At 41.1% G+C, this 27,651-nt stretch overlaps 2 protein-coding genes and 1 long non-coding RNA gene across 5 annotated transcripts in view; 2 read left to right on the forward strand and 1 right to left on the reverse strand.

The window, feature by feature from the left end:
* Positions 1-27,651, forward strand: part of LOC306980135 — an 857,770-nt gene that overhangs the window by 608,250 nt on the left and 221,869 nt on the right. The window lies entirely within an intron of this gene.
* The window catches only part of inka2 (inka box actin regulator 2), a 373,123-nt gene that overhangs the window by 276,890 nt on the left and 68,582 nt on the right, over positions 1-27,651 (forward strand). The window lies entirely within an intron of this gene.
* Positions 738-27,464, reverse strand: arhgap40 (Rho GTPase activating protein 40). Of its 3 annotated transcripts, none has more exons than XM_079579496.1 (15): positions 27,368-27,464; positions 15,527-15,771; positions 13,476-13,705; positions 12,922-12,985; positions 12,282-12,427; positions 10,506-10,671; positions 10,272-10,363; positions 9,602-9,679; positions 8,770-8,929; positions 5,900-5,982; positions 4,177-4,383; positions 3,124-3,267; positions 2,884-3,035; positions 2,436-2,491; positions 738-1,381 (listed from the first exon to the last, which is right to left on the reverse strand). In XM_079579496.1, exons 2-15 carry the CDS (start codon positions 15,750-15,752, stop codon positions 1,278-1,280), a joined length of 1,908 nt encoding a protein of 635 aa, XP_079435622.1. In that variant the 5' UTR covers positions 15,753-15,771; positions 27,368-27,464; the 3' UTR covers positions 738-1,277. The 3 variants fall into 3 exon arrangements, with proteins under 3 accessions (XP_079435622.1, XP_079435621.1, XP_079435620.1); XM_079579495.1 differs by lacking the exon at positions 27,368-27,464 and adding an exon at positions 23,132-23,377; XM_079579494.1 differs by lacking the exon at positions 27,368-27,464 and adding an exon at positions 19,549-19,720.

The raw sequence follows: 27,651 nt of genomic DNA on the forward strand, positions 1-27,651 counted from the left end.
ATTAGAAAAACAGCATGAGTGATATGTACATGAACACTGCAAAGTCCCACACTGGGCAACACCACTGTCCAGATACAGTTACACTTAGTGCGTCAGAGACAAACACATACATACATTCTTATAAATAACCCCGAATGTCCCCCCCCATAGTCTGTCGGACTGAAGACCAGCTTCACGGCTCCCTATACGGCCCCAGCAGCAGCCCCTGAGTCAATGGGTGTCTCTCAACGCAGTGTCACTGTGCACTGTCCTGGGAAGTCAGAGTTTCTTTCACAAGTGCCCAGGGGAGCGCGGGGCTTCACAGATAACACCTTATCAGTTCATCAGCTCAGAATGAAGCCAATTCTTCCTTCATTGTTTACCGTGCAGCGGAGCGGAGGGCCGGGGATCGGGGCAAATCCACCGATCAATTTCGCCGATCAATGCATGGATCTGTCGGTCGGTCCGTGTTACCCGACAGAAGAGAATACTGCTTTACTGACGCTCGCCTCCTTGAGCTTTCGTAACGGCTTCACATTTATACAATACTAAGAACGTATTAACAAAAAACAGTGAGTATGTGCAGATAACTGTGTTGGCAAGTGTCGTTGGGTCTTTGTTGAATCGAATCTATTCAAGGGGTTTTAGAAGTAGCTGCTATTGATCGCAAAATAACCAATGTATAAAGTAAGAGCAATTCATTCTTATAATCCAGACTTAGTTCTCAAATCGATTTACAAATTTTACTTTAGTGTAAAATGACATCGTGTTTGAGAGACTGTGGAGTTTTTACATTTATATGTCATGTCCACGACTTGTTCCCTTGTCCTCGATTCGCGCGGCCCCTCCCACTGCACTCGTGCTCGCAAAAAGGCTGCATGAAAACGAAAAGCGTAGGAGGCGAACACATGGCGATGGTGTGTGATTTGTGGAGCGAAGCGAGGCCTGGTTGGGGGTGGGACTATTCCAGCGCCCCTCGTATTTCGCCCAGAGGTGCTGCACTCGGCCCCATCTGCTCCGTAAATGGCTGCCGCAATAGCGTTTCTCCGCGGCAGGTTCACTGTTGGAAGTAATGATGCTCCCAGCCTCTCGGTAAGACAAGAGGGAGGAATATATGCAGATAGACTAAAAAAAAAAAAAAAAAAAGTCAAATACATTGGGAGCAGTGTTTCTAGAGGCTCAGCTCCGGGCCGGCCCATGTCTGTCCTCCATCTGTTAGTGTTATGCTCTTGTCCCGAGTTGCTGCGAGCGTTCAGAGGGACGTATGGCAGCGTGTCACTGCGGAGAATGTCCACGCTTCACACGAGGCGGCTGTGGGCCTTCACCCGGATGACCCACTCCCCTCCCGGGTTACTGTTGTACAGGTCCTGGAGGTGCGTGTCCGGGTCCAGGCAGTGCTCACCTAAAGGCAACACGAAGCAGGACTTAATACAAGGCATCAGATTTGTCTATTAAAAAGGGAAAACTCTCACTAAGTAACTCGTCAAAGGGCTGAAACAACTAATCGAATCAGTCAACTTTACTCAATATTTGCCATTTTACCTTTAGAGAGATGCAAGTTGGAAATGTTATGCTCACTACTGCCACCTCAGGTCTTACGCGTAACTGCAGTCTCTATAATACACTCGTGCATGACGGCACTTCGGACCCAACTTTTGAGTGACAGTGCAGGATTTTAGAGGCAGTTGTGGTGGACTAGGTCTGGGCTCATGAAAACACGTTTTAAAACTATGTATAGTCCCTTTAAATCAGGAAAAATACAGCCGATCAAGTCGTTTTATTTTACTTGAAGTTGTTCAAGATTTAATTTAAAAAAGAAGCATTACTAGAAACAATTAGACAACTGGACTGTACATATCCAGCACTGTTTGATGCATCAGGACAAATTATTTCACTAAGATAAAAGAAACTTCCATGCATTAATGTTGTAAAAGTTTTGCTTTTCTATAATCAAACCCTTTTTGATGACTGTTCTTCTTTAATTTCTAGACGTTTGTATGTGTCTATATGTTTTTATTCATATATTTTTGGCAGCTCATAGCGTCCTGGCATTTGTAAACCTATGGACAGACCTCACCAGTTGCCAAAGCTCTCTATTAGTGTCACAACAGCTACATTGTAATCCTCATTTTGACAATAAGGTACAGACTTAATACTCAATAACTATTTCAATATCATGGTCAACAAATCGACTCTCATCATGAAATGTCAACAGTTTCCGGAGTAGTAATTTGGAGTTGGGCCTCTCTCCTGTGAGAGTCAGAGACATGTATGTAATAGGCATTTGTCTGCTCTGATAACTGCAGATGTACAGCTCGTGTCTCGTTGGCGCGTACACACTTTATTGCGTAAGACCTGGCTCCTCTCATCAGCCCAATGAGCAGAAAGACATGCAAATGTCAGCTCTTTAGCCACTGCATAAAAAAAAAAGAGAGAGCACAACTCATTTCACTTACCGATGTTTCCTCCCACTTCGTAAAGGGCGCAGTCGGGGAAGGCCAACGAACCGTTTCTGTACAAAGCCAAAACAGACCATATGTTCACGTCACATCATTGCAATCGAAAGAGCCCATATTTTCATTTTCCGGTGGAGGATAAGAGAGACATTTGCTTTATGTTTTGAACTGGTTTAGGGGTGATATCTCTGTAGTTACTGGACCTGTCCACAGGAATAAAAAAAACGGAGCAAAGTGTCTCCTCTGTTGAACTAAGGATAATTATATGAAAATGGTGGTAATATTCAAACATATGAGCGTGATTGTCGTCCAGTTCAAATGACTTTTAGCCACAATAATATGAAACACAAATGGTGAAATAGTTATGTTTGCCAGTTCTCTCCATCTCAGGCTCTGGGATCAAACATTTTAAAAGGGCAACATTTTTCAGAAAGAGTTGACATCGTACCTCCGCATTTTGCCCTTTCCGTTTTCAGGGCTGCGCAGAAACTGCCGTTGGAACTGCGCCAGGAGGTCCGAGGTCCTCGAGTTTATGTTGAGATGAAACTCCATCGTGCTGGTCTGCGTGTCTCCGACCTGGATCTTCACAATGCGGCACATCTACGGCAAAAACCACGGGTCACGTTAGTTTGATGAAGTGTACTTTCGTTTATCGATGGCTTTCTGTCAGAACGTCCAGGCTGCTCACCTCTGGCACGTTTTTCTCGGGCTTTTCACGGCTGTCCGTGTGGATCTTCCTCAGCAGGTTCTTGATGCGCCGATCGTAAAACTGGTACCGACGGCTGCTGTTCTCGTTCAGCCTTCGCACCTGGCTCATCAGGAAATTAGGGACCTGTGAAGGCATGATAGAAATAGATATAGATAAGTCTTGTAGATGCACCTTATAATATTGCACACTTATTGGTTATTTGCCTTTTTATATTGTATTAACTGTCTTTTGTTACGTAAATTTTGCTATGTACTGTTGAATTGTGCTAACATTGATGCAGCCATTTCTTTTAATGTAACTGCACCTTGTCCTGATCACATAAACTAAACTAAATGTGACAACTTATAGCAAAACAAATAACATTTAAAGGGGCTTCATCATTATCTGTCCCGCAACTCATTAATTTTGCATGATATTTTGTTTTTGCATATCCACATGTATAGATACAGTGGGAGGAAAAAGTGAGTACACCATTTGGAACTTCTCACATTTCTGCCTAAATTGCTCATAAAATGTGGTCTGATCTTTATTAAAATCATAAGAATGACCAAACAGTGTCATGGCTAATAAAAACACATAGTTTTATAAGCCATAACATGTACACATTCACAGGACAGGGAGGAATAAGTGAGTACACACCCTGAATATTGCTGAACTGCAGCAGTTTTGTAAAGAGGAACGGTCTAAGTAAGTGATCTCTTGTATTAAATAGCTGGCTGATAATTCTTTTGCAATAACTGCTTTCCTGTATTTGCAGATTAGACGCTCACAATGATCAGGATGAATTTTGGACCATTGCTCTTTACAAAATTGCTGCAGTTCAGCGAGATTCAGGGGGGTGTTCTCACTTATTCCTCCCTGTCCTGTGAATGTTCACATGTTACGGACAATAGAAATATGGTAAGATATAAATGTTTGGGTGGTATTACTTTAAGCAGACACTGTCATCTCATTCTTGTACTTCCTTTTTCCTCCCACTGTATATTTGGCGGATGATTATATTGTAATTATTAGTATACTGTTGCCATGTACCGTCCAGAGCAGGTCCTGGTATCGTATGAGCAGCCGCATCACGTCCGCTGCCTTCTCGGCCTGCCCCTTCTCCGATCCCTCTGTCAGTTTACTGGGCACCGCTTTATGGAGGAAGAGGTTGGGCGCCATGATCGTGGCCACGGCCCAGAGGTTCATCCTGTTCTTCTTCTCCCTCGACACCACCTTGCTCAGGAACTCCAGCAGAGCCTGGAAGACACACACACATATACTCGATAAATGAGAAAATACTACACAGGAACCACAAAATGTAAGTAAAGGGGATTAATGCCATGAGTAATGCACGCAGCTATGTTAATGCACAGAGAGATTACCTCAATGGGAGTCAGAATAATTAGTTCAGGTGGGCTTAGGCTTGTGCCATAAGAATGAGTCACGGTGGATGGCTACAGTTATATAACATGCTGTAATAACGCGCTTTAAAGCAGAGTGATCGGGAAGCGTTAGAGCCGAGCCTGTCTGCAGAATAGGATCATTTCAAGATATTACGCCGCCTTAACTCGTATTTTAGTATCACACGGTTCGAACAGTCAGGCTAAAGATAATGTGTGTCCTCAAAAGCATATCTAAATTTGGAGAACTGATTAAAATGTTACGTTCCAGCCACATCACAGCGCTGAACAAGCTGTACCTTTTTTTGATTTAATTGTCTACTAATACTTTCTGTCTGACGCCTTGAACTGTAGATGTGTTTTGCAACAGGGCCTTAATGAAAGACATTTTTTGTTTTGTTTCTTCCTGTTTGGTCAATGGATGATCCGCGGCAGGTTTCTACAGGTGGCAGCAAGTCACATTTACTGCTTTTTAATGCCATTTTAATGCCTAAGTACAATATTTTTAATGCCACAAATGCAAAAAACTGACAGTTATTTGTGTTTTTGACAAATGTGTGCAGTAAAAATAGTTGAGCGATGTCATGAAGAGGATTCGGTCTCAAAGGAAAAAGTATCAAATTTAGATTCAATGACAGTTTGAATCCAAATGTACTGCTTTATAATAACCTCCTACCCCCCACCTTAACCAAGCGCATTTTCTCCAGTTCAGCTTTACTCAAATCTGAAAGCTCCTTGACTGGAGCTTACAGCCTATAGGCCAGAGTAACGGCTCATTTAAAACCCAAGACCGAAACCGTTTTTGTAGTTTTTTTGGCTCGTGTTTTTGACAGTTTTTGTTGCTTTTTCATAGCTTTTTTCTTTGCTTTTGTTGTCATGTATTTGTAATTTCTGGACTCGTTTTTCATCTCTTTTTTTGTTGCTTTTTGTCAAATTTTTGACACTTTTTTGTTTTGTGTGCCGCTTTTTTAATGCTTTTTTTTGGTCATTTTTTACAGCATTTTTGTTTGGTTTTTGTCTCTTTTTCGTCTCCTTTATAAATCGTCACATCGCTTTTTTATTGTGTTACTGTTGCTTTCTTCTCTAGTTTGACGCTTTTTTACAGAAGCTTTTAGATTTGGGTAATGCCAAACTAGAGAAAGGCGGGACTTAAAAGGTTACAAGGCCTTACTTTTGGCATTGACTATTAATGCTTTTTAATGCCCCACGAAAACCCTGAAAACTCAATAAAAATCAGCAAAGTCCTATAGAGTTTCAATAGAAGGCATTTTTCCACACACTGTAGCTGTGAATCTAAACTTGAGCTGTTTGAGACCAAAACAGGTAAAAAATGACAACTGTGATCACTTCTATAACGACAGACAGCGTCCTACCTTGAGCGTGTTCCTGTTCGGCTCGGGCAGCAGCAGTATGAGCAAGTTCAGCATGTGGAGCTTCTGTTTCAAATCGGTAATATCTGAAAAAGGACACACACACAAAAAGTAGATATCAAACTCCGATCTTACTTCTTCATTTCCTCTTTTGGTCCGAGAAAAATGACATTTGTGCAGACTAATGGTATGTCTGACAGGCGCTATTAGCTTTGTTAGCTTATGTCTCCGCAGTCGCACGTCATCCATCACCTACATACCATTCATAAGTGAGTCATCAATCAAGGCCCGATTAATAACTATTTACTGTTACCTCACAGTTAAACGTCTGCCACCGGGATTTGTAACAATGTCGGGCAAAGATGCTCATAAAAAAAAAAAAAAGGATATCGACTTGCTCATCTTGATGGCTGATTGCCTGAGCTGAGTTTGCAAAGATGTGGATCATCAAGGTAAACCATTTGGGTAATTATAAGGTTGCTGAGCTCCGAGCGGGAATAAAGGGGCGGTCTGCAGTGTAGTCATACGAGGACGGGGGAAATCTGAGGCATCAAATCTGTCCTGACAAGGTGTGAATGAATAAGGTGACGAATGGTTCTAGTAGATCATAGCAAGGCTGCGAGACATTGAGATAACATTATTATGAATTTACACAAAAATTGGGAGCCATTTGTTTGCTCTTGCAGAAGTGTATCAAAACAAGGCTAAAATCATGACTGTAACAGATCTTTTGCACCTGTTTAAGTTTCTATATGTCAGGCAGTATTGGGGGAAAACACGTGTCAAAATCAAATGGAGGATCTAAGTGATTTGGGAATATTATGTAGCTTTTTGTGATAAATCACCTATTGCTATAACAGCAGTTTGGCAATACAATGTGCACCCCTAGATTGAACTGAAAGGTTTTTTGTACCCGAGTTTTCTCCAGTTCGGCTTTACCCAATTCTTAAAGCTCTTAAAGCTAGGCCAGTCTAACGCCTCATTTGAAAGGTTAAAGACCCAGCTAAATAGATTTTTTCCCCATGCGTTGTTGCCGTGTTGTCATCAGATTTTTGACAGTTTAATCTCTTTTTAGTCTCTCTTTTGTTGCTTTTTTGGGGGCTCTTTTTGTTGCATTCTTGACCCATTTTGTCACTTTCTCATATTTTTTGGGCCACTTTTTTGTTGCTCTTTTGATACTTTAAAAATAAATACATTTAGATTTGGGTAATGTCAAATTGGAGCTAATGTGCTTGGTTCAGGTAGTGGTTAATAGATTAAGCAGTCACCTGAACTGACATGTTGCCTCTCACCTGTCCTTTTCACTTCTGTGTTTGCCCTGGTTTGAAAACTAGGGTTTCAGATACAGCATCTCAAACATAGATGACTGAGAGCTCACACAAATGTAATCAAGTACTAAGACTGAGGTTCTAAGCTCGACATCAGATAAAACGTAGCTTCTATAACCTCCTTTAATTATAAAGATTATAGGTAAGTAAATAGATAGATGGAAAACCAATAAAAAATACTTTATTTTAGCCTCAAAAATATAATAACGTACAAATTCAAAAAACAAACAAAAATGTGCCTCTCAATTCTGATTAATGTGAAGAATGTCGATGGAAACCGAATGCAATAGTGACGTCAAGAATGGTATGTTCATAAGGCGGAGGCTTAACCCATTCATATAGTATGTTGTGTCAGTTTGTTCCTATAGCAACACCGTGCCAACTTATGCTGTAATCTGTTGCACCCACGGCCAAATAAAGAAGAAGGTGTGTCAGTGGAATACAATAGGTGTTTGTATAAGAGCGATTTATTGAGACGGGAACATTATCTCAGGCTGGAATGGGGCCATGTTATTTCTACTGTGAAAGAAATCTATGGCCGAGGTGTTTTAATAGTGACTTTATGACATTTGATTTATTAATAGTTATTGTAATTCATAACGTCACCGATCTGCAGGCCTGCCTTGATAGCACATTTGAAGTTCGATATATTGAGGCAGATTAACGATATTATTGACTCTAAAGATACGAGATACTGTCAACTCTAAAATGACCTTTGTTCTAAAAGTCAATAATCATATCCTGAAATTCTACACAAATGGAATATATAATGTAACCCAGTTTGCTTCAATCTTATAATGAAATAATAGGAGAAAAATGCTAGTAAATGTACAGACGATAAATATTGAGCCCAAAAATCGTATCGTTTATCTGCTATTTATTGAACCCTAAGTCGGTATAGTAAGTATCTTGACAGTTCTGCCGATCTGCAAAACCAAACTAATGTTGAATCAGACATTTGGTCACATTTCATATAGATTTCTAGACAGATAGATACTGATTTGGCATTAAGAGCAACAAGAAGAGGCATTGTTTTCCCCAATTTACTCAATAAACCTGATTCAACCGTCGAGTGACATTAAAATGTTGCTGTACTACACTTCGCGCCGTAGTATTAAAAATAGTTCCAACATCGTACATCGCCTGAAGTCCTAATTAAAACCATTAATAGTAGTCGTTGTCAAGTGTCGGCAAGTGCCTTCTTAAACTTTTCATTTGACTAAAAGTATACAGTGAATCAACTTGCCTCGAGGAAATGAATGAGGGAGTGTTTGGGTGGGTAGGTTTATCTTAAATGGTAATCTCAGCTTTGGACAGTGTCAATTATGATCATGGAGCATTTTTATCATCAGTTTTTCCAGCCAATTCTTCGACATTAACAGCACATGATCTGGAGTTTCGGGTAAAATAAACAGATTTATTTACATGTTATTGGCCGTCATTGTTCATCCCGATCTAGTCTATGTTCATAAACCATATGAGTATTTGTTTCCAATGTGAAAATCTGAACTCAAATCGAAGATCAAAATGTAATCAGTGGCTGACCTCTGACGGCGCTGAACGTGTTGAGGTACTCGGGGGTGAGGATGGGGGCGGGCAGTTCCCGGATGAACTTCTTCAGGAGGGCAGCGGCGTCATTCGCACTCACGTCGTCCCAGCTGAACTGTCCCGAGTAGAACGTGCTCTCTAAACTCTGCTGCAGCACCTGAAGAAGAGATCAGTACTGAATAACGATCATAATACGACAGCGGCACAGGGGTAATGTAAATACGTGCTCATTGGGTATGTTTTAGGCTGTAAATTTAATGTATAAGGCAAAACAAATCGATTAAGTTAAATAAACAGGGTCCTTTTCTTATTTGGTTTATGGAATACTTTGAACACTGGCTACTCCATGAAGCAATTACCGACTTACACTTATTCAATGCATAGAGAAATTGTATCGAAGTTATCTGTTTTCAACAATTACTCTGTCTATGTATCTGCAGTACCATCCCATTATTCCTCTCCGGTTTGTCTCCCAGTGTTGAAGGCTGCCCTCTCCTGGTGACTTTTTGTAACTGGCTCTACCGCTTGCAGACCAAGATTAAACACAGTGTGATCAGGTTTTTGGTGGCAACAACAACAATAAACAGATACATTATTGATTTTGTCCCATGAGCCCTTGCTCTCTAAATGCCAACAGTAGTTACACCGAAAAAGCACAGTTTTATTTTTTCAACATCTTAGTGGCCTTTCACAAAGTCGATATGGTATCGAGAGCCTCAAGGTGTAAATATGTTTCAAGTTTGTGACAAAAAAAAAAAAGGGACAAGAAGAAAAGGTCGTCTTGGAAACTCAAGATTATATTGTACAAATGGACATTTTGAGGTTATACCTTAATTCTGGACAGAGAGCCCGGGACTCGTAGAATCCCCTCAGAATCCAAGCCTTTCTTCTCCAGAAATGACAGCAGCTGCAGAGAAGAGAGAGAGGCAAAGGGACATTAACCGAGAGTGAGCTGTTGGTAGATAACGATCTCATGATCACCTCTACTGGTAACTTGAAGTAACTGCTGCTACAGCAGGGTGTGGCCCAACATGGCACATACAGAGGACTGCAGTGCAAGACTGAGCCAGTATGTGAGCCACAACAGGGTTTGGAAGAACATGTACAGTGAATGCAGAATTCATTTGTGCTGAGCTTTGGGATTGACCATGAGGGTAAAAATAATTGCACTAAAATGAAAGTAAATGTTTTAGTTTTCAAGAGAAATAAATGATTTCTCTCCCGCTATTTTTTGGGACTGAGGAGTTTTCAAAAATACCAAATATCTTAATCAAACCTTCATTTTGATTTTTTTTTTTTTTTAATTACCGGTATATTTTTTTATTACAATGTTTTTTTAATCTCTTGTGATATTTCAGTAAAATTACATTAGATTTATCAAGTGCGCCAATGTCCCAGTACCACACATATAACTTTAACAAATGAGAACGAAAACAAAACAAAGAAAATCAACCCCCAAAAATGCTAATATTTGTAATGAGTGTGCCTGTGTCACTCACTGCCTGCATGAACAGAGGAATAGAGGTGTGCGGTTTCACTTTCTGGTCGTTCTCGAGCAGCGTCGCCAAAGGAACTCCAAAAAGAGAGCTCTCTGTGAAGCAACACATCGTCGGTTAGTGGTGAATGTCTCGGAGAGTTGCAATTACAAAATGTCAGTATTTTTAACACTGTGCAACATTGTTTAACGATTATTGTCTTTACGGCAAACTGCCCTGTCGCCTGACGTGACATACCTGGGATTTTCCTCTTTCCACTCTTGTGCCTCTTGACTTCCAGCTCCAGGAGGTCGCTAAGTGCTGTCATGTCGATGAGCGCTAACTGTCTCACTTTCTTCATATCCGTATGGGACAAGTCGTAGATCCGGGTCACCCCCATGCGGCACTTGGGGCAGACCACTCTCTGGAAAGTGAGAAAGAATTATGACATGGTTACAACAAATAGGACGGAAGAGTAAGATAATGCCTTTGGACAGAGGGAACTCTAATCCTAGATGCATAAACAATGTGCTTAGTGTCCATTCATTTTCCTGTTTGGCCAAATCAATGATTCAACCTCAATTAGGGAAATAATCTCGCACAACACTCCCTTTGTTTGGAGCTTATTCATTCATCCCATGTTAATGCTGTTATCTAACCAGCGGCCAATTACTTCATATAAAAATTTCACTCCAGATCGACCCAATTCCCACAATAAAAATGAACCTAATTTTAGATTTGTAATACGTCATAATCCCTTTCAACAGATGCTAAAAATAGCACAAAATGGGGAGGGCATAATTAGGGCTAGGTAATGCGAAACAACAGTTAATAGTTAGATAATTGGTACAAAGGAAAAAATTCTGCCGGTTTCGATGCCCTGAGAGAGCACTATTGAAAAGAAGAACCAGCATAAATAAATGATAAAAGTCTACTGATTGTTATCATTGTATAAAAATTAAAAGAAAACAGGCAAGCTACTGAAACAAGTATTGTTCAACTGCTGGTATTGTAAATCTTTTTTTGTTAAAGCAGATCTAAGTAACTCATGTCCCTCATGTCGTAGCATGTGCATTTTTTTTTACTTATTAACTGAGTAAATACTACGCTGACAGAAAAGAGAAAGGGAGAGAGGGATATTGTACATTGTGCCACAACTTAACGACACAATAGAGATCATTTTCTTCACTCAAACTCGGCTGTAAATACTGTTTAAGTGGCGCTAGCCCACAGTTAGCTTTGCCCGTTAGCCTGTTAGCTTCTTCGTTGAGATTCTATTAGTGTGTATTGCGCCTCCACCTGGAGGCAGGGAAGTTGCAAGGGTGGTTTTCTGGCCAGAGACACCAGGGGGAGATCATCCCATTAACATTTGTTTTACCGCTGGAGGGACAACGAAAAGGATTTATTAAGGTAAACAAGTAACTTAGTTCTTCTTTAAAGTCCTCTACCTGATTTTGTCTGCTCGTGGAATTAAATTTGTTTTGTTCTTCAGTATGTTATAAAAGCAGATATTTGTGCACTAATACTGAAGCATTATTCAATTGCACTGCTATCAGACTCTACAACACTACTGTAAAGTAATATATGTGCAATAACTTCAATGCAAAAATAAAATCTGTGTCAGGGTTACTTCATCAACCACCTGCACTGTGACTGTAAACTTTGCATTGGCTATGTTGACATTTTATATTCTGTTCAAATTTTAATTATGTAGATTTTTTTACCCCTTTAAAGATAAGTTCTTGAGTCATTGTATATAAGATACCTCTATTTACTATTAGTTGTTTGCACATCATCCTGTTTTTTGATGCACATTGTTCTGGCTTTTTTGCACTCCTTATCTTATCACTTATCTTACCCCTTACATCTTATGTTATAGTATAGTTCATGTGCCCCCTCTTTCATTGTCTGAAAAACTAAAAAGTTAGTTATAGGACATTAGGGGCATAACTGGCGTAACAAAAAATGATGGAACATGACATAACCCAAAGTTGAATGTCCCTTCTTCTAAAAGTCTTATTAGATTATGCTTACTGGCAGAGTGCCGTCCTCTTTCCGGCGATGGTAGGTGGTCTGAGGAAGCTTGGCCTGCTTGATAAGGATGACTGCTTGCTCACAGTAGGCCACGTCGGTGATGAAAATCTCATCTTTTGGGCCTCCATGCTGATCTTGCGTCACAGCTGTAGGAGAAGAACATCAAAGCTTCTATAAACCCTCAGCAGAAGGGTGAAACCAAAACCAGACCAACAGAAAGTATTAAGAATAGGGAAATGTACCAAAATAGCTTTATCTTTTAATGAAACAGGAACAAGTCGGGGGAAACACTTTCTAATTCTGTTGAAATTCCCAGCTGTAAACCACAAGGCTAACATTTTTACTCGTTTTATGCAATGTAGAGGTATGTGTAAATATGCTTTTGCCAATAGGGAATCTGATGGCAAAGGCAACATTTGTATTTAGAAATGTCATATGCAAACATTATGTCTATCTAGGTCAAGTGTTTGGAAGCCATCACACAAAATCAAACATACATAAATCCCTGGCAAACGTAGTACAATTAGGTTGACTGGTTTATCTGGGATAAACCAATTAGAGACAACACGGCGTGGAGTAATCCTCCTCACACGTCTGCTCTCTCTGCTGACATTTGGCAGGAGAGCGGACAAACTTTTACCTGAGAGAGGAGACTTGTTGACAGATGCCATGTCGTCAGAGCGCTGCGACTCAGGACGGAGAGTCTGAAAAAGACAATACAAAGTTTATTTATTAAAGCAGCTTTAAGACATACTGTATTATGGTGAACTTTACTGCACAAATGCCAAATGATCTGTTAAGGAGTGCATAAAATGAATGGAGTTAAGCCACTGTCCCTAAGTTTTGATTCATCCCCAGAGAGATGTGAATTGCAGTACAGTGCAGGCTTTTGTCCCCTCAGCAGGTGGATACAAGGGTTCCCACAAAGAAAAGTCCCCGATAAGGATCAGACCACTTGGAGAAATGAAGGAGCACAATGCCTGGCCTTTGCATGTGATTTGCTTTGAGTGTGACAGGCTCCTTTGTGAAGCGCAGGTCATTCACTGAGCCCTGACAGCCAACAGGGATGGGCCATTTGAATGATGTTTTAAATACTGACTGATGCGAGATACTCAGTTCCAGGTATGTTTTGCGTAGTGACTGTCAAAGCAGAATAACCTCGCTCCCTTAAAAACAGGCAGCAGCAGTCTTCACCTGGGATATGGGGGAGTGGAAGATGTCTCGGACGTCTCTGGGCGGGGGCTTGTTCCTTTTGCGCAGGGACAGCGTGTAGGAGTCGATCCGTCGCTGCACGGCCTCGGCTTGCGTCCGCGTCAGAGTGGACAGCAGCGCAGCTTTGTCCACATCCTCGCACTCCTCACTGTCTTCACTGATCAGAGTGGACAAGCCCGCGTCGGCCAGCCACTGCTCTTCCTGCTCGCCCTCTGGACAGACAAAAAAACAAACAAACATACAGTCAGATATAGGGAGCAGCAAGATCATTATCTGTGTATTTGGTTGATAAACACACGCTAATTCATACACCAGTGTGCACACATACTTGAGGCAAAGTCGGTAAAATTCTGATTTAATGCTGCAAATGAACTGAGCTGTCTACTGCAGTGAGCAGATGACGCTCAGTCTTGTTAAAAGACAGGAATAAAAAGGACGTGGTGTTGAATATCAGGTCAAGTTTACACTGAATCACTCAAAGTGCTGATATCAAGGAACTGATCACCCACTCAGACACATATCCATCCACAAACAAGGCTACATTCTCTCGCAAGCTGGGATGCCAAATGCTTTGCCAAATGAGCTATTATAATGATCAATGATAATGGATCAGTTTCATAAAGCCCTTTTCTGGAAACTCAAAGATTACACTGCATTACTCATTTAATCAACACTCATTGGTGGTGAGCTATAGCCACAAGACTGAGAGCACCACCAATCCCTCACGTACACACTCCACACACGCACAGGCGAGGTGGTTGAAGTGTCTTGCCCAAGGACACAACACCACACTGAGCCACTGTCAGACCATTTACTTAACAACTTCATCGAGCACATTTTCTCCATGTTCAGCTTTACCTAAATTTAAAAGCTCCTCATCTGGAGAGTTCATAGCCTATGGGCCTATACGCCTCATTTGAAAGCTAAAACCGCATTGTCGCTTTTTTGTTGCTTTTTTGTTGCTTTTTTGTTGCTTTTTTGTCACATTTGATGTTTTTGCTGCATTTTTGATGCTTTTTTGTCAATTTTTTTGTGCTTTTTTGCCACTTTTTTTACAATATTTTTGCCACATTTTTTATGTTTTTTTTGTCATGTTTTTGTTGCATTTTTGTTGCTTTTTTGGCAATTTTTTCTGCTTTTTTGTCACTTTTTTGCCACATTTTTTCTATATTTTTGCCACGTTTTTTTTGTCATGTTTTTGTTGCATTTTTGATGCTTTTTTTTGCCACATTTTTTATGTTTTTTTTGTCATGTTTTTGTTGCATTTTTGTTGCTTTTTTGTTGCGTTTTCATCCTCGTTCACGTCTCGTTTTCATCGCTATGTTGGTGCCTATTTTCAAGAAGCTTTTAGAAGAAACCAAACTGGAGATAATGTGCTCGGTTCAGGTGGGAGTTAAGAGGTTAAACTAGATCCAGTTATATTGACGGTGCCCCATATCTCAAAGGTCACTGTGGGCCTGAGGCAGAGGGAGAAATAAACCGCTGGATAAGAAGATTGTATGCGATTACTCAAGTGTGCATTTCAACTGTTTTGTTTGATCATTTATATTATGATATAAATATTACTCCGAGCCAGACTGTGGGCTGGAGTCCCCCCTGCTGTCTGTCAGCCCGATGAAAGTGACGTGACATTTCCATCCTCTAAATAAAGATGAAAGACCTCCCAACATGAAAGGTGTTAGTGGAACACACGCAGGGCCTGCTACTGACGTGATCAAACTCAGATTAAAACACAAGCGCAGAACCTTTTAATACACAAACGCAGCTTTTCAATGAAACTGGCTTTGATCAGACATTTGAATGAAATTCCACGACCCTATCACAAGGTGTTTTACGCTGTTGTCATGGTGATGAGAGCTACTTTGCAGCACGAGGGAAGCCCTGTGTTGCTAGGGCAAATACACCTCACGAAGCAGCTCATCTATAACTACTGTATAAACATGTACAATAGATTAGAGCTTTCTTTTGAACCACGAGCACATTTCAATATGATTCCCACCCAATTCTTTTGCAAACGATTGGCTAACTCTGACCTTCAGACTGTCTGGAGTCCCGTCTGGTGCCGTCGCTGTCCGCCTCGGCGCTGCCCTGTCTTATCGTCTCCACCTCGGTCCAGAAGGCGTCCAGGCAGAGCTTGTCGGGGCGTTGGTCCAGGAGGTCTTCGGATGACGAGGAGGAGGCCGTGCCGTGGTGGAGGGTGCCCTGGGTTTGCTCAGCGGCTGCCTGGTCCGGTGTGCTCGGCCATGGCTCCACGCTCATCTCGGTGGGGCTGGGGTCTCTGGTGCACACGTACACACATGGGAAGAAAGAATTACACGCATGCATGCAAACGAACGAAACCGGGGGGACGGACGCGGCAGAAGCGGTGATGGAGATGGGCGAGAGCGGGGCGCGTGGTGAGGGAGACACAAAAGGATGGGAGGAGGAGGAGGAGGACCGGGCAGAGCGCGCGCACACACAAAGGGGGGCTCTTTTGTTCTAATAAACGCGCTCTGTGGGGTGCAGTGCCCAAGCAGAACCGCTAGATGTCACTGTAACTGGGGATTCCAACCGGTCACACCCCTTAGTTATTGATTCCAGCAGCAGGAAAACAAGCTCCTGAACAATGGGAGGCTGAATGAGCACGATCCATGCTGCTTTTAGAGGTGAAGTGCTGGCATTTTTCAAGCACTTGCAACATATCAGATACTTTGAAACACAAGCACATAGCTACAAACTACCGAGCCGTATTGGTATTAAGAAATAATATATGTTCAAATAAAGATAAAATGTAGTGGATAAAATACTGCAAGATGACGCCTCTATATTATTTACGTTTACATAATAACACATTTTTGAATATTGTATTAAAACTACCAAGGATCGACTTTTATGTCAAACAGCATTAGCCTTGAGTGAATGTGTGTGAATTTGTGCGATTTAATCCATGTAGAATTTTTATTAATAGACGTGAAAAACAAAAAACAAAAACAGATCTGATTTGATTTGATGGTTAAGAACAATTAACCCCTGAACCCCCACCTGAACCCAGCACATCTTCTCCAGTTTGGCTTTATGCAAATCTTAAAGCTTCTTGAAATAAGAATCACATCAGTGACAAATCAGGAAAAGAAGGATGAAAAAGAGATGAAAAATGTGATGAAAATGCAACAGAAAAACCTCAAAAGAGCAACAAAAAGTCATACAAAAGAGACAAAATAGCAATGAAAAAGTGGTAAATATTTGACAAAAAAAAGAGATGAACAAGAGACATAAATGCAACAGAAAATCTACAAAAGAGCAACAAAAAGTGACAAAAAATAAATATGAAAAAGATTTAAAAAATGGCGACAAAATGGCGACAACACGGCAACCACGCAAGGAAAAATATCAGTTACATCAGTTTTATCGGTCTTAGCTTTCAAATGAGGCGTTCAGTTAAGGCGGGGGTTAAGAGGTTAAAGGAAACGGAATACTGAACAATGTAAATACAAATATTTACAAGTGATTTGAATGGGATTTGGGCTAAAGGCCTTTAGGCCTTAACTACTATTGAAATGGGCACTTATATAGACAATTATGGTCACCCTTTATATTATTACGCTTGGTTTGTCAAACAATATGTCAGTCCCATTATAGGCTTTAATGGGATTTAGGCCTCTCATTCATGTGATTAGCTTCATTGTTAATGCATTATGTTCAATCCAGTCCTAAACATTTGCTTGTCATTTTCTTCAAAGCCAAGCAGCCCAACCAGACCAGAGCCTGCTTTCCCTATGTAAATAGTCGCAGGACAACAGCGCCTCTTTCGTGTCCCTCTGTCCCCTCTGTCCCCTTGTCCCTCTGTCTGAGAGTAAATGACCCGAAAAGGCACAGACAGGAAGTGGTCAGCTGACTCACCACCTCGGTTTGCTGCTCGGTGACATTCCCCACTCAGCACATCTCGAAGGACATACTATACCCACATTTGTCGTGACACATGCGGAGAGATATGAGCGCGATGTCCTATTAATAACAGCGACAGATCTTTGGCATAGTTTAGAGTTGTGTCAGAAATGGTAATTGCAACATGTACAACTGCTTAATTGTAACATGACAGCCAAGTCATAGGATAATGAATTATACAGGACTGAATTAGACTTGCGATTTAGGAATATTTTTTAATATTGTGCAGCAGCGGCAGATACCCATCACCGTGTTTACTCCAGCCTGTAGTAAGTTGTTTGATGCATTTTAAAATTCATCAAAATCCAGCAATAATGCAAGCGTAAGGCTGGGCGATATGACAATTAAAACATATCTCTGATCTGATCCCTGTGACAATGGGCTATTTTGGCGAAATAGTCAATGAACAGCCACTTTTCCACATGCACTTGTCCTATTGGTCAGCTTTTGCCATGCTCTGAGTGAGTCACAGGCTGATTTAGTTTAGATTGAAAATGGTATGTTGCTTGTTACTTGGATATTGCTCAAAATTGCAAATAGAGAATCATGGTAGGCGAGCTACAAATCTGTTGAGATTTGCCCTCCCAACGGGCTCATAAACCTCGTCTTTTAATGCACCACTCAGTATAGGAACATCATCTACAAAATCAGCTGTTAGGGCAGCTGGGTGGGGGTTTGTTGATGAGGAGCTACTGCCCTCTTCAACTGGCCCGCTCGACACCCTGGCCTTTTAACGCACACTTACACTATGCAGGGCTTAATTACTTATTACATATTACGTAGTCCATTGTAAATTGAAAATAAAAATAGTAATAATAATAAAATAAAAATTAGGAAGCAAGCAAATTTTTAACAAATTAATACTATATCGAGGATGGAAATGACAACTGGGAAGTAGCAAGATCAAGGATAATATGTATATATTCATGTGCCTTTTAACACAAAACTAGTGACTTTGGGGAATGTTAACTTTGTTTGGCATTGATTGATAACCATCTGTAAGTAACTAATGATGCCGTTTGTCACTTGCTTTGTTCCAGACATCGTACATGTAACTGTTGTTGTAGTTGTTCTTTGCTTCTGTTTCTGTTCATTTCTGTTAAATATATAAACATTTCATGCAGTGCTTTGTAAGTGTGGTCTGTGTTAAAACTGCCGCTTTGAAATGTAACAAGTTCTTTTGCTAACGAGGAAAATCCAAATATGATGTTGCTAAATGTATCATTGATAACGTGTAAAGTTAAATCACGTGTGCATGCTGTGTTCCAAGGCTCTCGCACTTTGTACTTGCAATATGTTCTTTTGTACTATTGTTGTAATATACATTTTTATTGTAATGATTTCGGGGGTGGGCGTTCATAAGCTTTTGTTTCGGCCCAATCCTTCTGAGCAGAATTTCAACAGCTCAAAGAAACAAATAAACTAAACTAAACTTTGCAAAACACACTGCAATGCAAATCTTCAAGCCAAAATGCCCCCATCACTGCGAGAAAGGCAATGATCAGAGGTATTCATTTGCCCATTTAAAGTAGTTGTTGGCTGATCATGTAAACAATCACAACACAAGTGTATTCACCGACTTCACCAGAGGCAGCATGGAGACATTAATAAGTGCATTTCTGTTGATTATCACTGATCAAGCCATGGCGGTGCTTTCATAGTCATGCAAGAATTTTTTTTGCGTCTGCCGCTTTTGTGAGTGTTTCCACCAGCAGCCAATCGTGAAGAATTGTGTCTAGTGAAATGACATTCACATCTGTCTCTGCAAGACAATATATGAATGAATACACTATTCTATTCTTTACTTTTTAATAGAAAAAAGATCAGAGAACTGCTGTGGACAAAGGGAGCCCTCAACAGAATCTGGCTTTCAACGCTAGCATACGACAACACAAACAATGACAAGACAGCAGGCTGCAAGTTCGACCCATTGCACTTGGAAAACTGATTTAGCGTTTTCTACAGACGTACGATTTTTGCATGTTTAACTTAAGTTCAAACTCACTGGCAAAACCTTGCTTTTCATGCCTTTAAGTGAAACTCACAGTGTAATAAAAGGTGTAATCTGCCTCAGTGACACAACAGTTGAAAACTAATGTGTAAACAAAACCGCATCCTTTCCCTCTTGTACCTGCTCTTCTTCATGAGTGAGCCGGGCTTGAGTCGTCGGCCTTTCGTGTTGCCTGGACGCAGTCTGAATCGGTTTAGCCTGGCTCTTTGGAACGGCATGGTGGTGGCTATCCCGGTTACCACAGGCTCCTCTCTGCCTCCCATATCCACAGGCAAGAAATCACACAATTGTGGGCAATAGTCCTCGGTCTTGTTTCCCCTGTGTGGTATTAGCGGCGGTTCTGGAGGGAGGTGTGGTGCGTCAGAAAGCCTGAGCTGGTCTGGTATGTGTAAGGGAGTGACGGCTCTCACTCATTCACATCAATGGAGTTGTTAGTGAAACCTGGCCCCGCCTCCACGAGCACTGAGCACTGACACGCCTTGCCTACCTACGCACGTCTACTGGCTTCATGTGCTGCAAGCAAGAATGCAAAGTATCACTTGCATGCATCACTAAAACAAAGTAGCAGTTAAAACAATGGGTGCCACTGTTCTAATAGGATCCTAGGACTTTGTGAAGCTTTACAGACTTTGGATAAGAAGTAACGAGAGTCTTTGTTTTGTTTTAACATTCTAAAAGAAGAAATATTAAAGGAGTGGGCCTTTCCTTGCCCACATGTTCTCCTCGTGTCTGATTGGTTTCCTCCAGGGGCCCAGGTTTCCCTCATCAAGTGTCCTGGCCAAACAACTGCAGATTTTTTTGTGCACCAAATGACTGACTTGTGAAAAATGTAAACACGATCTTATAGCATTTCAAAAAGTATGAAGAGAAAACTAAATTCTTCTTGTTTAACTCTAACTGGACTTCACGTGTGCCTCATAGTTACTCAAGTACCTCCAAAGTAAAGCACATGGGGTAAAAAAAAAGGAACTCCTGATGTGCTGGTGGATGAAAAGTAATTGTACTAATAGTGTGGGGGCCAAGTTCTACATGCATGTTGGTCTGACTGCAAAACATGATTCATTACCAAACATTATAAACCGTTCATAACCCCTCTGAGTGGAAAACTTGACCCATGAGTTGAGAACGACTGAGCCAGACTGATCCCTTTGTCATCAGAGTGTCTGATTGCATATGAATACCCGAAACCAAAACTAAGTGACACACAGTTTTTACTTTTACATGCAAATGAATTAAATCTCAAGTAATGAACCAGTTTTAACACCTTTCCAATGAAACTACAGCTTAATATGCAGTTTGCATAATAAAGAAGTAAGTAACTCAAATGGGATGACAGTGATTTATGGTTGGCACTTAAGATTTGACCATAAAAAGCCATGTGACAGACAGTGACGTGCTAAACCGCAGCAAATCATTCTTTGCAACAGCCAGGCGACAATAGTCACCTTACCTGTCCAACCTCATACTAAAGCTGAGGGGTAGATCTGAGAGCTACATGTGACAACTGTGGGCCACAACAAAGTGAGGAAAACAAGAAAGAGGGAGAGTGGAAGAGGAGAAAGTTGCCAAAGTTTCTAAACTGTTAAAGTGCTCCTCATCCATGGAGGTTGCCTGAGTCCTGAACCCCTTTAACATGCCTCTTTTTGCTTGTCAAACAGGTCAGCCTGCAAACTCACATGACTAACAACAACGATATGGAATTGACTCAACAGGCTTTAGACTTGCAATAACTTTACTCACGTTTGAAATAAGAAAACATTTTATTTGACCCACTTTGTTGCAGCAGCTGAGTACAGGGACAGCAGCAGTAAATAATAGAGAATGGTAAATAAGAGAAGAGAAACTATGCAATGTAAATATGAATAACATGAACTTAAACTGAAATCAGAAATATGTAGAAAGTGTATATAGACTTTAGAATATCAACAGACTTCTTATCTTTTAATACTGTATTTGCAGCATCACAATAATCAAGTGTAAGTTTTATTTATTTAGTTAGAATGGTATCTCTTTCCTTGAACTGAATTACAATGGGGTGAGGATTGACAGATGAACTAATGAATCAGAAACGCATGGGCGTTATCTCTTATCAAAACAAACACGGCAGCTTGCATAAATCTTAGAGGCGTTTTAAAAAAATGTGCTTCTTTGATTAAAAAAAACACATGCCCTGATCTTTCCAATCAGAGGTGAGCATATAATAGCAAACGACTGATGCAATGAAAACGCCAACTGGTCTGTTTTTGTTAAAGAAACTAGCCCCGGGCTGTGATTGGTTCAGCTCAGGAGAAATCAAACGCAAAATGAAACCATTCCAAACAGACAGACCATTGACAACTTCCAGTTAATAATATAAATGCACTGAGAGTATATACTGTATAGACTTTTCCACTTTAATCTCACTTTAAATTATGAGGAACAATTATTTCCTTACTGATAACCTCAAGGGGAAGCACAAATGCAAACACTAAAACCTCTGCTGACGTTCCGGGGCAATGAAAAGAGGAATGAAGAAGTCACATTTTCCACAACTTGTTTCACTGGAACAAAAACATCCAGTGCTGTTATGCGGAAGCTTTTACAACAAGCTACTCAAAATGTCACGTTATTTATATTGTTTCTTTTTTCAACGGCCTCCTTCGCACACAGGAAAGCCTCCTGCAGCTGAAATGAATGGACTTAAATGTCAATTCCTGTGTACAATAATAGTCAACAATGTGGGATAACACAGGGTAACCTCTGCGTGCACCAGCGGGGTCAGGGAAATCAGTAAATCTTTGAGATCGAGGCCCATGTTAAAAGGACTAGAGTTTAATCCACGTCAAGCCTCTTATAGCCCCGGCAGAAAGCAGCCGCCTGAGAAAGTTTCCCCCTAAAGACTGCAACTATTTTTTGCATCAAACACACATGGGCTTTTGAAACTCGTATGGCAAAGACCTGTGATCGGGAATGCATTTGAAGACCACACAAAAAACAAGCGTCCATCAAATGCAAATAGATTTATAATAGAGCCCGATCAATAGAGAAGCCAGTGGAAATGGTTGATATCAAACCACATTATATTTTATAAGAGGAATATGGCTGTCCACAATTCAATTAACTTACCCTTTTTACAGTAAGAAGTCCATTAACATGAATACTTAAGATTTCCCTGAATCATACAGCAGCAGCAGCAGCAGCAGCAGCAGCAGCAGCAGCAGCAGCACAATGCTGACAACAGCAGTGTAGCTGTCTGTTTGACTGATGCAAACCAATGAGTAATAGCTTCTATTTGGGATTGTTGTGTAAATCCTTAACAACGAAATACAGTGTTTGTAATAAAGGTTTGAACTCTGACCCATTTTGGAGTTCGTAAGCTGATATTTTCTACAAGATAAAACACAAACCATATCAGCTAAGATCAATATCCAACCTCTTAGCATTGATATTTCAGTCAGCCCCCTAGAAATCCATAATCATAGTCTGGCTCCAACATACAATTTCCACATCAAAATTAACCAGGATTAAAACAGTGAACCAGAACTAAACAGTAAATGAATGGATGAGAAGCAAAGTAGGTCTAAACCAGGACAAAACATGGTCCATAATAGTAACCAGTTTAAGTCGGTCTAACTGAGTCACAGTATTACTTTGTCTGTGCTTGCAATATTGCCAATTTAGCCACAAACAGAGCACTTTTTAAAAACATCTACCCCACTCCTACCTGCTCTTGATTCGCCCCATGACCCGTCCCGGCAGCAGAAGCATTGCGGCCGGGCTCCCTCTCCTCCAGGGCATTGTGCTGGAGGGGGGGGTCCCTGCCTGAAGAAGAGCACTGCTGGCTGGGAGGAAACTGCAGCTGCTTCCCCCTAGAAACCTCCTCCGCCTCTCCTCCTCCGCTCACAAACACATCAACACAGGGACGGACAGACTGGCTGCGCTGGCAAATAATGCACGTCAATACTGTGCATCCTGAGGCAGGAAGAGAGAGGTCTGCCTGCCCGGGGGGGGTGGGACACTGTTGTTTCAGAAAGGAAAGAGCCCGTCTGAAGATGGGAATGTGCAATGGACATATCATCTGCCGCTCCGGACAGCTGAGTGAGGGCGGCTTACAGGAATGACTCAGAGTGTGCCTCATGGCCCAGTGGTAAAAATGAATGGGTTAAAATAGCCCTTAAAAACATGTTTGAGAGTTGCCTTGGTCAAGGACGGGCTAGTCATGCTTTCTGTAACTTCATTGTTTCGCAGCTGTCAGCAGTTCCAGCTAACTGTAACCACTTGGTGAAACTCAGCAACAAAACACATTTTCAAAAGCGTGTGCCAAGTAGTATACAGCATTTATCTTTGAAGAAAAGCTACAGAAGTGTGCAGTTATGTGTGTATAGTTACTGCTGGTAACCGCTAGTAACCACACAATGATTTAAGAGTGACTTCAGAGAGTTGAAAGTCCACGACTAACATAATCCATATGTGAGGGACACTTGTGTTTATGTTTATTCAAATAAAAGGTTTTGAAAGTCGACCACTGGACTGTGGTAAACAACTCAAACCCAGCTTGATCACCAGAGGATGACAGAGATACATAAATGTGTATAACTAAAAGGAAAATACTTTGGACTGCAGGAGAAAAGAGGCTACTGTTTTACTTATTTGTTTGTTTTAAATGTACCTTTGACAAAACTCTAATGATCACATTTCTATGTTAATTATCTGGTTATTTACTGTATTGGAAGGAAGGGTTAATCTCAATCTAGAACAGTACAGAAAGATAGAAGTGATTCCAGTTGTGCAAAATGATAAACACATTTAAGCCATAAGCCTGCACCTATAGGAAATGTGTCATCTGCATAGTATCTGTAGCAAGGTTAAATTTATGGTTGTATAGGAATGCATCTGAAATTACTCAGCGGGGGGTTTAGCGGGACAACTCTCTCTCTGACATACTCCTAAAACATGTCAATCCAGCCCATAAAAACACACATTCCTTTTGTAACAACTTAAGTTCAGAGCCAAGACTCCAGCCAAAAGAGACTCCTGCTGCGACACCGACAAACTAATAACAACAGAGAAAAAGGTATTAAAGTAAAGTATTATTTGATGAAAAACAACAACAACACTGGTTTGATAATGATAAGCTTCCAGTTATTTGTAAGAAGTTGTTGCATATGTGGAGCATAATCATTTTTACTTCAAATCAGATTTTTTTTGATCCAGGTCAGGATTGCAAGACAGTCCTTGGCAGAGGTTCCTTTTGCAAACGCCCACTCAGCACTAATCTCACCCCTTGCCCCTGATGTGCCTCTTTCTCTTCACGTTCTCATCATTCACTGACACTCCGGCTCCAGAGTGAGTCCAGCGTCTTGATGGGTCGGGCCTTTTGACCCCTGAGCTGTCAGTCCTGCTCAGATCACGGTGGCGCCCGCAGGTATGGAGGAGGGAGAACGTGCATTTAGGCCTAACCCGGCAGATGGCATGTGACGGCCAGCTCATCCTCGTGCCGCACTGGGCCAATCTGCCACAGTGTTGGCACACCGCCAAGCTGCTGAGGCACAGACAGGATCAGGGACGAAGGCGTCACGTTCAAAGCAACAAAACTGGATGGAAAGCTTACAGCAAAATCTGTCCGCAATAACTAATTTCACTAATAGTCTGAAAAAGATCCAATCACAAAAAAATATATAAAAAAAATAAAAAACTCATGGTTGCAATTACTGCACAGATTTTGGTATTACAGTATCCTTCACATACAACACAATATCCTGTCTCTATCATGGGGTTTTATTAAGTTGTTGAACCTCTGCAAACATGTTCTGAAATGAAGAGGACTCTTACACACTTTTTCAGAAGGGAATGACATCATAACAGGGTGAAAAGTTCCTAATAGTCTCAAAAGCAAAATAAAACTAATTTAAAATGATGATGAGTCTAAACATCCTTTTTCTCGAGGTATTTTTTCCACCCGATGGAACACTTTGTTGCATGAAGTGTATGCATGCTCACAATAGTGCTGGCAATGCAATCCACATAGCCACAGTGAAGAGCCTGTCATCAATATTACAGTAATGATTCATTGGCCGAGTTGTTGAACTGGTTCTGAAGTGCAAATAGCACTGAGATGGAAAACCTCTCATTATCCGCTCATAAACAAGGCTCATCGTTAGAGTACAATGTCCTATTGAAAAATTAATGTCCACATAAAAGCTCTAAATGCCAAAGATACTTGTGTAACAGCAATCAGGAAAGGCAACAAAAGGAAGGATTCAATGACCACATGGGCCATATGATCACCTATGTTACTCAACAATGAATAGACATTAGTAAGTTCTTCAATAGGACTTTCATTTAAGTGATCAACATAGCCATAATTCAATAATCTCCTCATCCTATAATTTAATAAGGTTAAGGTTCTTTATCTGTCATATACAACAACCATACAAGAAGCAGTGGGCGGCGGCAGAACATCTCCAGATGTGGAGTCAGGCTGATCACAATCAGAATCACCTGGCTGGAGGATTCACCTATTGTACATGTTTTTAATAAATCCATTATAGTATGATACAGCTGTGGTTCTAAGGTGGTGGGTAAAGACCCAAAAGTGGGATCACTCAAAAATCCCTTTGCCAAAAAGCTCTGCTGATGAATAGTTTCTGTCAGATATGACCTCATGCTTGAAGCTATGTAAGGAAATACTGTAATATCACGCTGTAACTGGGTCAAACTTCAGAGTATTTGTGTTAATTCATTCCTGTTGTCATTTGGGTCACTGCATGCAGGTGAAGGTGGGTCAGTTGATCAAAAATATTTCCTCTGAGGTTTGCCTATTAAAGAAACGGTAAAGGAAGAAGAGGGCCGTTGTAACAGAGAACAGAGTCAGATTCTCTCAATCAAAACAAACCCAGTGTCCTGAAAAGGGAGCTGCCTTTCGCTGAGCTGGGCCTAAGCTGTTGACTCTCTCCTCTAGCAGGTGCCAGATGGAGTAAAAGTAGATTACACTCAGCACAACGCAACACTTATGACCTCATGGCAACAACTGCAGTGCACAGAGGACACACTTGAGCGAGTTACTTACAACTTGCAGTGGAACATGCAATGCTATGCAATAATTAAGCAAAATGTGGATTTAAAAATTGTAAAAAAAAAAAATCGGCTTAAAGGTGCAGTATCCAACTTTTTTTCTATGTGGAAAAAAAAAAGTTGATTTTAGAGCGTAATTGATCTTGACCCAGTGGCTGTACCAGCATGGCGCCTTTACTTTCCATCACAGTGGTCTCTAGGACGCTCCAGGGTTAATAGTTTAGAAGGTTTTTTATTACTGACAGACCCTCTCACTAGAAAACCTACAAAACAATTGATCCTTATGTAGAGACCACCATGCTCAAAAGTAAAGGTGCTATACAGCCGATGGGTCACTAAGGTAAAATACGCACATGTATCAACTATGTTTTTGCATAAAAAGTTGCATAATGCACCTTTAAGTAGCATGTATAAATAATACGTTCTTGCATAGGCTATGTCTTTGCAAATAGCAGCCTGAAACATTCGCTGTTTTTGCGATATGAGCACACACATAAGTTGCTAGCAAACCACTGTGACATCTACTTTAAAATAAACCAGTCTTCATCCACTTATTTCCAGTTAACCTAACAAAAAAGGCAATACAATGTTTGTGACAAAACCCTTAGCCATTTATGAATTATACGTAATAATAAAGGCTACATAAACAGAGAAACGATGCTGCTGTTGCTGATTCTGTGCAGATGAGTGCACAGTAGCAGCCATCTTAAAAACCATGGTAACCGATAATGCTCCAAGTTCAACCAACTCCTCACAGCACAAACCTGGCATAGAAAGTAAGGCAACAGCGACACGAACAATCTCCATTGATGCAAAGCTTCTCTTGTGCATATTGGTCAGATCTATATTGCTAAAACAAAGTGGTGAAGCAAGTTCCTCTTCTTACCTGAGAGAAACGGGCCATCGCCATCCACAGTCCAGCGGCGCACAGGTTCGCGTGGTAAAGGTACAAGTGTTCCTCCATAGAGTCCACTCAGGCCCCGGCGCAGTGTCGCTGTCAGCCGGCTTACTTACACATGAGATCGATCGAGAGGCTTAGGTGGTGGAGGGGGAGATCCATGGGGGGAGACCCACGCCTGCACTCCAGGATGAGAGGCGGATGAAAGCGACAGCTCTACGCGCCGCTCTGCACGTAATCCTCCTCACCTGGCGCCGACGTCATCACGCAGG

Source organism: Gobius niger (genome assembly GCF_951799975.1).
Source record: "Gobius niger genome assembly, chromosome: 20".
Lineage (NCBI taxonomy): Eukaryota > Metazoa > Chordata > Actinopteri > Gobiiformes > Gobiidae > Gobius > Gobius niger.

Bases quoted from the DNA above. Each gene is read 5' to 3' on its own strand.
- arhgap40 (XM_079579494.1), bottom strand. From the start codon at position 19,691: ATGGGAGGCAGAGAGGAGCCTGTGGTAACCGGGATAGCCACCACCATG. The intron at 15,772-19,548 runs GTACAAGAGGGA...CGTGTGCACCAG, and splicing joins TCACTCATGAAGAAGAGCAG to AGACCCCAGCCCCACCGAGA. The intron at 9,680-10,271 runs GTGAGTGACACA...TCTTCTCTGCAG, and splicing joins TTCCTCTGTTCATGCAGGCA to CTGCTGTCATTTCTGGAGAA.